General features: G+C 52.7%; 1 protein-coding gene across 1 annotated transcript; it reads left to right on the forward strand.

Annotated features, from left to right (window-relative positions):
- The first annotated feature begins 5,583 nt into the window (after nucleotides 1-5,583).
- On the forward strand, nucleotides 5,584-8,507 carry SERTAD1 (SERTA domain containing 1). The gene is made up of 2 exons (XM_055412133.2): nucleotides 5,584-5,729; nucleotides 7,458-8,507. Exon 2 carries the CDS (start codon nucleotides 7,458-7,460, stop codon nucleotides 8,172-8,174), a length of 717 nt encoding a protein of 238 aa, XP_055268108.1. The 5' UTR covers nucleotides 5,584-5,729; the 3' UTR covers nucleotides 8,175-8,507.
- The last annotated feature ends 4,617 nt before the right edge of the window (nucleotides 8,508-13,124 follow it).

Consider the following 13,124-nt stretch of genomic DNA (forward strand, 5'->3'; position numbering starts at 1 on the left):
TGACAATCTTGCACCTAGCTTCCCTAGTTTTAGCTCTGATTCTCCCCTCCTCATACAACTCCAGTTGACCCAGGGCTTTTGCACCTGCTGTTAACTGCCCAGAGGACACTTCCTGCATAAGTTCACCCATACAAATATCTCCTTCTCAGAGAAGTCTTCCACGCCCTTCCTAACTCAACATGTCCAATTGCACCCCCACCCCAACCCCACTTCACATTGTTTGACTTTGTTAGTAGTACCTTGTGCTCAGTCACTCAGTCGTGTCCAACTCTTTGTGACTCTTTGGACTGCAGCCTGCCAGGCTCCTCTGTCTATGGGGTTTTCCAGGCAAGAATACTGGAGTGGGTTGCCATTTTCTCCTCCAGGGGATCTTCCCAACCCAGGGATGGAACCAGAGCCTTTTGCAACTTCTGCATTGCAGACAGATTCTTTACCACTGAGCCATCGAGGAAGCCCTGGTAGTACCTATCCAATATCAAGTTCTTTATGACCTCTTTATGGTTAAGCTCCTGGTCTGTTGGAGAAATCTCTCAGAGGAAGGGGTTGGGTACTGCACAGAACTACCTTTGGCTCACGTGGGCACTCAATTTTTTTCTTTTTTCTTTTTGCTGTTGTTGAGAAGATGAACTCCCAATCTTGAGATAGCCAAATGTCCCTGCCACCTCCCTCAACTCACCTCCCCCATACCATCTTCTGATGCTCTTCAAACACACCATGTCCCACCCTCAACACCTGGAGTAGTATCTGCCTCACTGAGTGATCTTGCAAAGTGTTTAAGAGGGCACTTGCTGCACACCAAAGATTCAAATAATTGCTCAAATTTACTGAGTGCCTATGTGGACCTGGCACTCTTCCAAAAACATGAACAAAATAGAGTTCCCGCTCTCATAAAATGTCATCGTGGGAGAGGCTGAAATAAACAGTAAAATGTAGTCTGTCAAGTAGTGACAAATGTTACAAAGGAAAAGCAAGAAAGTGATAGGGATATTGCTATTTAGATGGGAGGCCAAAGAAGGCCTCACGGACAAGATGAAATTTGAGAGGGACCTGAAAGACATGAGACATGATCTTTGTGAATCTGTGGGGATACAATCCCTATAGCAGGAACAGCCAGTGCAAAGGCCCTGTGGCCAGAGCATTAGCTGAGTATCTGAAGGACCATTTGGAGGTTAGTGGGGCTACCCAGGTGCAGCTAGTGGTAAAGAACCCATGTGCCAGTGCAGGAGATGTAAGAGACTCAGATTCAATCCCTGGGTTGGGAAGATCCCCTGGAGAAGGGCATGGCAACCCACTCCAGTATTTTTGCCTGGAGAATCCCATGGACAGAGGAGCTTGGTGAGCTACAGTGTATGGGGTAGCAAAGAGTCAGACACGACTGAATAACTTAGCAAGCATCCAGGTGGCTAGAGTAGCGAGAGCAAGGAGGAGAGTTCTAGCAGACAAGATGATAGAGTTTGAGGGGGCAAGTCCTGTAGGGTGTTGTGGAGTCCCATAGGGAGGGCTACAGCTTTACCCTGAGTGAGATGGAAGGCATGGCAGGGTGTTGAGCTGTGCAGGAAGGAGACCTGACTCACTTTCTTTTCCCCCCAATATTTATTTATTTATTTTATTTGGCTGTGCATGTAGCGTCTTTAGTTGTGACACACCAGATCTTTTAGCTGCAGCTTGGGACCTCTTGATTCCAGCATATTGGATCTAATTCCCTGACCAGGGATAGAACCCTGGCCACATGCATTGTGAGCAGGATGTCTTAGCTAGGAATCACCAGGAAGTCCCTTGACTCACTTTTACATGGACTCTCTTTGCCCTAAACATACAGGTGTATGCTTATTCGCTCAGTCGTGTCTGACTCTGCGACCCAATGAACTGTTGCTAGGCTCCTCTGTCCATGGGATTCTCCAGGCAAGAATATTGGAGTGGGTTGCTATACCCTCCTCCAGGGGATCTTCCCAAACCAGGGATCGATCCCAGGTCTCCCTCATTGCGGCCAGATTCTTAATCGTCTGACCCTCCAGGGAAGCCCCAAAATACAGGAGTGATGAGGAATCATGGAGTTTGTTAGGACCACGGTGAGGCCAGTATGAGGAGCACCTCCACTTTCCAGATGATCAAACTGAGGCTCAGAGAGGCCCAGCTACAGCCGTCAGAAAACTGGCGAGAGAAGTGGAAGGGCTGGCCCCGCAGAGGGAATCGGGTCCCTGAGGGCAGAGTCCGCGTTCCGCAATCTGCCCTCCCTCCTCGGTCCCGCGTTGGGGGATGGGCCTCGGCCACCTTGGTCCCTCCCACCTGCCCATTCTGCCGGGGAGCCCGGCTGGCGCCTCCTCTCTCCCCAGGGGCGGGGTGGGGCGGACGGCTGGAGGCGGGGCGTTTCCCCGAACCCCCCAGCCCCGCTCCCTCTCCTGCTGGCGGAGGCTCCTCCCCAGGCCTGCCGGGACCGTGGCTCCGCTTCTGGTTTCGTTTCCCAAGGCCCGGCCTCTCTCTGTTTCCCTCCCCCTAGCCCTTTGAATTTCTTCTCCACTTTCTGATTTCAGCTCTTATGTCACCTCCTCAGGGAGGCTCTCCCGGACCACCACGGCTGCAGGTACCTCTCCCCTAGCCTCTCTATTATCCCGTCCTATTTTTTTTTTAAGTCACTGAACAGAAGCAGAAGCTATCTTCCTCATTTAGTCATTTTCCAGGGTCTTCTCATCCCACTCAATAAAAAACAAAGGTCCTCAGAGTGCTCTGAAGGGCCTGAAAACTTCTCTGACTTCCTCCCTGGCCGCGGAGACCGTCCCTCCCCACCTCAGGGCCTTTGCACTGGCCCTTTACTCTGGAACGCTTCTTCCAGAGCTTCACCATCTCTCCCACTTCATCAAGTCTCTACTCCACGGATGCCACCTCTTCAGAGAAACCCTCCACCACCAGCTCTTTGTCCAAACTGCACCCCCTTTCATCACTCTTCTCCTGTTCTGCTTTTCCTTTTCACTTATCACCCTCTAAGATACTAAATCATTGCTTTATTCAGTTCATTGTCCACCTCCTGACATCAGGGATTTTTGTTTATAATGTTCTGGCCATATCTTCAGTGCCTGGCACACAGAAAGTGCTCAATTCATTTGTTTTCATATTTATTTTCTCTTTCCACTCCATCCATCCCCTGTTCCATGAGAAGAAAGACCCTGTGAGGAGTATCAAGTGCTGGGCCCCATTGTCTACAACTGCCTACCACATAATAGGTACTCAATAAACACACACTAATCGGATGGCTGTGAGCTCTTCTTCTCTTTATGACCTGGAAAGAGCCACTTGGAGACTCCGAGTCTCCTTTTTCCAGGCCAAAAAGATAATTATGTGAATTTGCCTAACAGGGGCCTGGTTCTAAGTAGAATTTTACCCTTTATTCATTTTGAAAAATTTCAAGCACAGAAAAAAGATGAAAAAAAGATATGTCTTCTGAGCACTTGAATACCCTCTCACCTAGATTTAGTTGTTAACATTCTGTTTCCTTTATTTGAATATGTGTACGCATAAAGAGTTGACTCACTGGAAAAGACTCTGATGCTGGGAGGGATTGGGGGCGGGAGGAGACGGGGATGACAGAGAATGAGATGGCTGGATGGCATCACCAGCTCGATGGACATGAGTTTGAGTGAACTCTGGGAGTTGGTGATGGACAGGGAGGCCTGGGGTGCTGTGATTCATGGGGTCGCAAAGAGTTGGTCACGACTGAGCGACTGAACTGAACTGAACTGATGTATATATGTCTGTTTTTTTCTTTTGGTGAACCACTGGAGAGTATATTGCAGACATCTGAACATTGTACCCCTAATAGCTCAGCAGGCATCTCTTAAGATTAAGGACACTCAACTACAAACCACAGTCCTATTTCACATGTGACAGAATTAAGAATTTCATAATATCAACTAGTATACAGCCTATATTCAAATTTGCCCAATTTTCTCAAGAACATCCTTTATAGAATTTATTGGCAAACTAGAGTCTAAGGGAGGTTCACATGCCTATTTGGTTGTAACAAAGAAAGTATACAGTATCTTTTATTCTGAAACATCCTCCCCCTAACCTCACTAATCCCTTTCTGTGGTTTCTTGAAATTGAATTTTTGGAAGAACAACCCAGTCTTGCTGTAGACTTCCCACATTGTGTATTTGTCTGATTGTTTTTGTGTTTAATATTGTCACTCTCTGTCCCCTGTAAGCTGAAGTTTGGGCCTAGATGCTTGAGGCTCACTTTATGAAATGTAATAGGGAAACTCCACAACGAATGTTGTGTACTGCCTAATGCATCACATCAGGTACCACCCAGTGTCCCAGCATCCCACTGTTGTGGATACAAAGTTTCATTATATAGTTAAGGTGCTGAGCACCTCCTCTTCCCATCATAAAAGGATATTTCCCCCTTTGCAGTTAGCAAGGAATCTGTGGGATGATGCTTTGGAAACTGTTGAGATCCTGTTCCCCATTAACTTTTCACCCCAAAGAGTGAGCATCCATTGAAAATGGTTGTCTGAATCAAGTAGTTGAGTTAACATTTTTGATAGCTTACTTTGGTCAGAAGATTTATTCACAAACAGGTCTTCCCCTTAGCAAATGAGGAATTAGCAAATGAGGCATTTGAAGAAGGTAAGTCCCATTGTCAGTTTATCTGACATGTATTAAACTCCTGTCCGCCGGCACCCCACCCTGAATGTCTCCCTTTGAACTGAGCACCTGTGCTATTACAACAGCTGTTACTACTGAAAAAAGGACACCTAACACACCACTCTGGAGAAGGAAATGGCAACCCACTCCAGTGTTCTTGCCTGGAGAATCTCAGGGATGGTGGAGCCTGGTGGGCTGCCATCTATGGGGTCGCACAGAGTCGGACACGACTGAAGCGACTTAGCAGTAGCAGCAACACACCACTCAGCATTATGCAGGAACTGTTTAAGCCTCAAAACAATCCTGAACCAGAGGCTATTTCTCCCATTTAAAAAAATAAGTGAGAAAACCTAAAGAATTAAAGCACTTGGTCAAGATCACACAGCTATAGTATGGTACTTATGGAATGGAGCCCAGGAAGGGACTCCAGTGCCATTCCACTCCCTACCCCTAACTACCGTCTGTAACCACGATTGAGTTCAACTACCCAGAATTTGCTTATATAGTGCTCTTACAGATAATACCTTACTTAAAGTTTCCTAACTCTCAAGAGGTAGGCAAAAAGATCCCCCTTTAACAGACTCTGTGGGCTCAGAAACTAGAATTTGAACCCAGGACTAACCTGGCCTAGAGCGTAGACCTCTGTTGGGGCTGCTTGCGTAAGGTCAATTATTGGGTTTGACAAGTGCATGAGCAGATGTGAGGGGGCCCACAGCTTGAGAGACAAAAACCCCACCGCGACACCGTCCTACAGGGCCAAGAGCCACCCTATCTTCCCCCCTCCCTCCCTCCAAGCAGCCTCCCGGACATGCGCCCTAAAGACAACTCTCCCCTCTTTCTAGCCTGCCTTCTATAGGCTCCGCCCATCACCGTCTAGGACCAATCCCTGGGCGAAGGGCGGGGCTGCCACGGGAGTAGGCGGTAACTAAGGGAGTCAGGAGCCGAGAGTCGTGAGCTGGAGTCAGAACTGCGTCTCTCAACCTAGGCGCCGGTTGCTGAAACAGAGCGGGCGAGCTATGCTGCCGCCACCGCTTCCTGATTGGCTGCGGGTGGCTCCCTCTTCTTTCTGATTGGCAGCTGGTGAACTAGGTATGTAAATGAAGGGAAGAGGCCTGGGGCAAGAGGGGTACTGGCCGCAGGGTCCTTTGGCAGGTTCGATCCCCCGGTCCGGCAGGTGCGCGCCAGGGCTGCCCGGGATCGAGGCTCACGGGCCTCTCCGTGCCGCCCGCCCCGGCCTGGCGGGTGAATCACACAGCAGCCCGGGAAGGGGGCGGAGGCGCCGGCTCCCTGGCTCCGGCTGCGTGACTCACCCGCCCCCGCCGCCGCCGCTTCAGGAGGAGTAGCCTCCACTGCCTTCCGGAAGCGAGCGGAGGCCGAGAGGGCAGAACGGCCCTCCGGGGATCCCGGCCCGCACGGTCCCGGGTGGCAAGCAGAAATGACCGCGTCCCGCGGGCACTGTAAAGAGTCCCGGGGTCTGGGGAGTCGGAATCCCCGGGGAAAGCCGGCCTGGCGCCGCCAGGGGGCGCCGGGACGGGGGGGCGGAGTCGGGGGTGGGGGCTGAATTCCTGCGGTTCCGGACTCTCGGATCTGCTGGGAAGGAGGCGAGGACCCAGTTTTGAATAGTGTGAGGGGGTCACTTTTGAAGTCCTCCTGGGCAAGGATCTGGATACTGTACCCTGCAGGCTGCATGGCTTAAAAAAAGCAGGTTGGGTCAGGGGCACCCACCCCGGGGAAAGTGTGGGTCTTCAAACTTCTCTCCGTGACCCCCGTGCCCACCAGGATTTTCCGGCAAGCTTTGTCCACGCTGCCTCTCAAATAAATCCTGAAGCGACCATCTTCCTTCCGTGGCCACTGCCACCTTATACTCCCAAGTCACCGTCTTCGCCCACCCCAAAGACTGCAGTAGCCTCCGAAAGGATCTCAGGGCCACTCTCCTCGCCCCTCCTCGCTCCCTCTGCCTCTTAGCAGCCAAGGGGATCTTCTGGAAACCTAGTCAGTCCGCAACACCACTGTCCTCCCTGCTCAAACCCCTTCAATGACTTCCCACCACACCCCCCAATAAAATCCAAGCTCCTTGCCTCTGTCTACTCTCGAACCCCCCACATCCTCCCTACTCCACCTTCAACCCCCCCAACTCCTCCCCGCACCCCCCACCCCCGCACTGACTATAGAGTCCTTTCTTCAGCTCAAACTCATCCAGTCTCTAGGCTTTTCTTTGCCTTTGCTGTTCTTTATTCCCAGAATGCCTTCCCGCTGGTTCTTCCATGGCTGATTCTTTCTCATACTTGAGGGCTCATTTCAAATGTCACCTTCTCAGGGGAGCCTTCCCTGACCAGTCCCCGGAAACTTTTAGCATCTTCCTAGCACCATCGGTACATTTCTTGTGTTTGTTTATTGTCTGATGCTATTAGTAGCCACTCCATAAATACTAGATTAAACCATGTGAAACAACTGCTTTTGTAGGTTAAAAAAAAAAGTTGAATATTGGACATTTCACACTGGACATCTTCACATTGGACACTTCACATTAGCCATTTCACATAGTTCATTGAAGAAATAGATAATAATAGTTATTATCAATAGTACTTATTTACAGGAGTAATTGCTATGTACCGGACTCTGTCCAAAGTGCTTTTTTTTAATCTCATTTATTCCTTAAAACAACTCTAGGAAGTAGATACAATTATCATTCATGTCTTAAAGCTTCCCCAAGAAAACATAGGCTCAGAGAGGTTAAGTACTTTGCCCAAGATCACACAGCAATGGTCAGAACTTCACACTGGCTTTCCATAACTGAGTGACTCTCCCTCCCCACAGATGATGCTGAGCAAGGGCCTGAAGCGAAAGCGGGAGGAGGAGGAGGAGGAGAGGGAAACCCTGGCAGTGGACGCCTGGTGGCTGGATCCCAGCCACGCAGCAGTAGCTCAGGCACCCCCAGCTGTGGCCTCCAGTTCTCTCTTTGACCTTTCGGTGCTCAAGCTCCATCACAGCCTGCGACAGAGTGAGCCGGACCTGCGGCACCTGGTGCTGGTAGTGAACACACTGCGGCGAATCCAGGCATCCATGGCACCCACGGCTGCCCTGCCACCTGTGCCCACCCCACCTGCAGCCCCCAGCGTGGCTGACAACCTGCTGACCAGCTCTGATGCTGCCCTCTCAGCCTCCATGGCCAGTCTCCTGGAGGACCTCAGCCATATTGAGGGCCTGAGCCAGGCCCCACAGCCCCTGGTAGATGAGGGGCCACTAGGCCGTCCTGCCGGGGGGGCCTCACCCAGCCTGGGCGCCTTGGACTTGCTGGGCCCAGCCACTGGCTGTCTGCTGGACGATGGGCTCGAGGGCCTGTTTGAGGACATTGACACATCCATGTATGACAGTGAACTCTGGGCACCAGTCTCTGAGGGCCACAAATCCAGCCCTGAAGATGGACCAGGCAAGGAGGTAGGTCCAGATCTGGACGAGGCCGAGCTGGACTACCTCATGGACGTGCTGGTGGGCACACAGGCGCTGGAACGACCACCGGGACCGGGGCGTTGACCCCTCTGGGCCGGAATGTTGATCTGATGTCCAAACTGAGCCTGCTGGCTGGACCAACTCTCCTTGGAAAGACACAACTGGCTTCCCTCGAGAAGGGCTTTGGAGAGAAAGAATCCAGTCCTGGGCAACTTCACCTCCATCCTCTTGTCTCTGACTGATGGGGAGGGGAGTCTGGGATTGGCCCTTGTGATGAAATGACAGGGCCTGGTGGCTGAAATGTGATTGGACTAGGTCCTGTGCTGAACCCCGGAGGCACAGCCTGGTATACATTTGCTTCGATGTGGGAAGAGACCCCAACCTGTTTTTTGAAATTAAAGCCAGTCCTGGAAAGTCGAGGTGTGTGTACTGCTTTGTTTCTGGGCCAAGGCAAGGGTGAGGGTGGTAGAAAACCTCTAACATTTATCAAGCAAGGACTGTGCACGCAGCACAGTTCTAAGCACTTGACATGTGCTAACTGATTTAATCTTTATAACAAGATGGGCATGTCATTATCCCCATTTTAGAGTTGAAAAAACTGAGGCTCCAAGAAGTCAACTCTTAGGGAGATGAGTTTCAAACTTTACTGCTTTTTGGTCTGAGAAGCAGACCAATTAGGTCTGGAACTGGCTCTCTAGAAAACTTCTGGAACATACTCAGGTCTCCCCATGTGCCTGTGTGCCTACCTAATGGTGGTGGTGGGTGGTGGTTCAGGAGGAGGAGGAGCCCCCGGCCACTGTTTAAAAATGAAATCTAGACCTTGCCTGGAGTCTACCTGTGTGTCTTGGGGGTGAGGGGGTGGGGAGGAGCTTTCAGAATGAACCAGAAATAAAAAGCACAAAGCTGAAGGCTGGATGGAGCCTCTCCTCTGAGCGCAGAGAGCCAGTTCTCCGGGCAAATGGTGAAAGAAAAGCCTCCAGCAAGTTTTAAACAAACTCCACTTCGGGTCTCAAATCTCTCTTTGGGCTAGGGATAAGGCAGCTCGGAAGCCGATTCCGAAATAAAGCCACTAAGTGTGGTGGCTTGACAGAAAGAACGACCAGGGATCCTGCTTTCCTTCTAGAAGAAACTCTGAGCCCCGGCGGGCTGGGGCCACCTGCCTGACAGGCCTGTGCGATAGGGCCGGCCCGAGCGCCGGGTGTCTGCGCCGCCCCCGCCGTCCAGCCGCATTCCTGGCCCGGCTGGGAGGGGCCGCACACTCAGAGGCCTGGCACGGGACCCAGGCGGCGTCCTTCCTGGCGGCCGTGGGGGCAGGGCCGCGCCTGGGGTACCGGAGGGGGGAGGGGCACGGTGAGCGCGGCAGCGGGGGAGGGGGAGGGGGAGGGGGAGGGAGGGGGGAGGGGAGGGCGGGGGCGGGGCGGACGGTGACCTGAGCGGACTGGCCGGGCCTCGGATGCGGGAATCCCCGGCAAAGGGACCCTTAAAATCGTGGGGCCCGAGTGCCTCCACTCTGGCCGGAAGCTTCGGGGAGGCTGAAGCTGGGGTGGAAACGGAGGAAGGGGGGCGGGGGAGAGGGAGGGGGAGAGGCGGGCAGCTTCGGCCGGGCCTGCGGGCCTGGAAGGGGCGGGCACAGGGGAGCTTCCTGGAGGAGCGGAGGAAGTCGTGCCCATTTCTGGAAGTGGATGGGGTGGCCCCGGGAGGGGAGTGGAAATGCCCCAAAGGGAGCTGGTGCCCCGGTTCCGGGTCTTCCGGGTGCCTGACTCCATCACCTTGGGGCTCCAGCCCCTGGGCCGTGGGACTCAGATTCGATTTTGACCCAGACCCAGACCTTGGGGGTAGGCTGAGCTCAGCAATGCCCCTTGGTGTCCAGTCTGGGGGAGGGGGGGGTCTGTCCTGTCACCACCTTAAAATTCCCTTGTGACCTGACCGGTGGTCAAGGAGTCCCCCGTGGGGGGTCAGCAATGCCTTCTGTTTCCAGCACCGTGAGAACCTATTTCTGATGGTATCTCTGAGTGCCAAACTGGGGGCTGATCTGTGATACCTGTTGACGCAGGCAGTCTGTCCGCGATGGTCCCGTCTACCCCGTGCCTGTTTGGTGAGGGGTGCTCCCCTCTCCCCAGTCTCCGTGTACAGTTGTTCAGGTTGTGCACTGCACACAGGCTCCATTTTGAAGTTCAGTTCAGTTCAATCGCTCAGTCGTGTCCGACTCTTTGCGACCCCATGAATCACAGCACACCAGGCCTCCCTGTCCCTTTTGAAGGGGCTACCACAAATGTCTCCTGCACCATGTGTTTACATTTTTATGAGGACAGTTTCTCAGTGGATGGAGAGCAAGTGCCTTGGGGAAGGGGGCGTGCCTTTTGCACAAAAGCTGCATATGGACTAGATCAGTTCTGGCTCCATCCCCCTGCTGCCACAGGTTTATGACAGCTCGTGGCTGAAGGCCTGTGCTGCTCTCCCTGTGTCTGACCCCTGCAGAAGGATCGTGCAGCTCCCTGGCTCTGGTGTGCCCCTCCGCCCTCAGACTCAACCCCAGGAAGCCAGGCTACCTCAGCCAGCAGATTCCAGGGCCCACACCATTCCTCATGGAGCTGCCAGCCCTGCCGCTGTGGCCGCTTTTCACAGAGCCTCTGTGTGTTCCCACCACGACCCTCCCCAGGCCCGCTCCCTCCTTGGGCATTCACAGGGACCCCCATCACACACACACACACACACACACACACACACACACACACACACACCCTTCTCTCCTCCAGCACCTGGGTGAACTGTCCTTGGTCTCCTTCCTTCCCCTCCCCCTCCTTCCCTCATTCAGGAAAGATTTACTGGCACCTGCCCTACCAGGTTCCAGGCTGTATGTAAAAGGCAAATCTGACCACATCTCTCCCACCCTCTGGGCCCCTCAGAATGTATCCCTCTCCTTGGGGATATGAACCGTGCCCTTTCCGAGGTTCACCTTCCACCTGGTCCCATTCATTCATCCAGTGAACATTTACTGGTCCCAGTGCAGAAGTCTAAAGATGCTTCTGCTGTGCTGTGCTTAGTCACTAAGTCATGTCCAACTCTTTGCAACCCCATGGATTGCAGCCTGCCAGGCTCCTTTGTCCATGGGGTTTCTCCAGACAAGACTCCTGGAGTGGGTTGCCATACCCTCCTCCAGGGAATCTTCCCAACTCAGGGATTGAATGCAGGTCTCCCACATTGCAGACAGGTTCTTTACCGTCAGAGCCACCGGGGAAACCCCTAATGGTACTTGGTCAATGATTATTGACCCAAAAAGCTGTACTGGGGGTCTTCCCTGGTGGTCCAGGGGTTAAGACTCCATGCTTTTTTTGTGGCCAAAGTCTTGGCTTTCTCTGCTCACTGAAGCCGAATAAAAGATATGGAGACAGAGTCTGGAGGAAATAGAAAAGTATCTTTAATCCTCAGCCGGCAGAGGGGAGAACTCAGTAGGCTCGTGCTTCGAGAACTGTGTCCTTGAAATCCAGATTCCCCTTCCAGGAAGAATCTGGGGAGTTATATAAGAGGAGGGCTCACAGTCAGGGGTCGGTGATGAGAACAAAGGTATAAGGAACTTGTGCTCTTCTTTCTCTTACATTGTTTCAGAAGCAGTCATAGGCTGGCATCAGGTAGCCCAGTAATTGGGTCTGCCAGACCAGTAGTCAGGTCCACTGTCTTTTATGTGTGGCATTCTTTATATAATGCAAAAAGAGAAAAAACTATGAGGGGTGGTCTGTGAAGAGAGTGCTGTAAAGGTGAGCACCAGATACAGAATGTAATTAGCACAGAGTCTAAAGGAAAATAGTTGCAAAATGTAGCTCCTGCGGAGTTAGGGGGTAGAAAAGCAAACTTAGTTACAGAATACATATTAGAACAGTTACAGTAAAAACCAGGAGTGATCAGGCCTGCTTACTGTTCTCTTTATCTTTGTTCTCAGGAAAGAAGAGAAGCACTCACTCCGGCTTTTTTCCTTTTCACTGCAACGCTACTAATGCAGGGAGCACAGCTGTGTGCCCTGGTTGGGCAACTGAGATCCCACATGCTGTGAGGTGCAGTCAAAATTAAAAAAAAAAAAAAAATGGATTGTGTTAAAAGCCAGGCCACCTATATTTTGCCATTCTGTGGCTATGTGACCCTAGGTAAGGTACTCAACTTCTCTGGGCCTCACAGTCCTCATCTGTAAGCTGGGACAGTAAGTGTGGCCACCTGGAAGGGCAATTGTTCTGAGAGGAGAATGTTCCAGGCAGAAGGATGTGCAAGGGTAAGGGAGTGAGGGACCCTACAACCTTTTCAGGGATCTGTAAGCTGCTGAGTTTGATTGGGAAGAAGGGGAAAGCAGTAAAGTAAGTGATGGAGCTGGAGGGATTGGTAGGGACCAGGGCACACAGGCCCTGGACAGGAGACTTTACTTTGAAGGCACTAGGGTAAAGGAATCTAGAAATAAATGGATCTGTCTGGCTGCCTTGTGTCCCTGGTGGTGCGAGGTGATACAGGAGGCCAGGAGCCGAGAGGGGAGGCCATAGAGGGACAGATCAGCCTTGGAGGGGAAGGGAGAGTTCCTAGAGAGGACAGCCTGTAGGAGTGATGAGCTGCAGTGGAGGAGGGGCCTAGGACGAGATCCAGGGCTCTAGCCTGGGAACTCGGGGCTACTCTACGATGGTGACCAGGTCTGGGGTTGACACTGAGGCCAGAGAGGGACACCCTGTGGGTGCAAGGGACTAGGGGGACACTCAGGGGCAGGTATCCAGGCAGATGTCCCCCTCCCCCAAACCCCGGGGGCAGGAGCAGGCGTAAAGGATGGGGGTGAGGGAGGTAGTTTCCCTGGGCTGCACTGGGTGGGACCTGACTCCTGCATGGCTCAGATGGGTGGGGAGAGGGTGGTCCCTGAGTAGCGCCTTCCATGTCCTTCCCCAGCCCTGCAGGATGTCCTGTGTTTACGGAGGTGGCCTTGGCCGGAACTGGGACACTGGTGCCACCCCCTGAACTCAACTTCCCATGGCCACTCCACCCCTCGGGGAGGGTGGGGAGGAAAGG

Source organism: Moschus berezovskii, chromosome 22 (assembly GCF_049115385.1).
Source record: "Moschus berezovskii isolate FMDL1 chromosome 22, NW_MosBer_1.0, whole genome shotgun sequence".
Classification (NCBI taxonomy): domain Eukaryota; kingdom Metazoa; phylum Chordata; class Mammalia; order Artiodactyla; family Moschidae; genus Moschus; species Moschus berezovskii.

What these genes read in the sequence shown, in the direction of transcription:
- SERTAD1 (XM_055412133.2), top strand. Translation starts at nt 7,458, where the DNA reads ATGATGCTGAGCAAGGGCCTGAAGCGAAAGCGGGAGGAGGAGGAGGAG.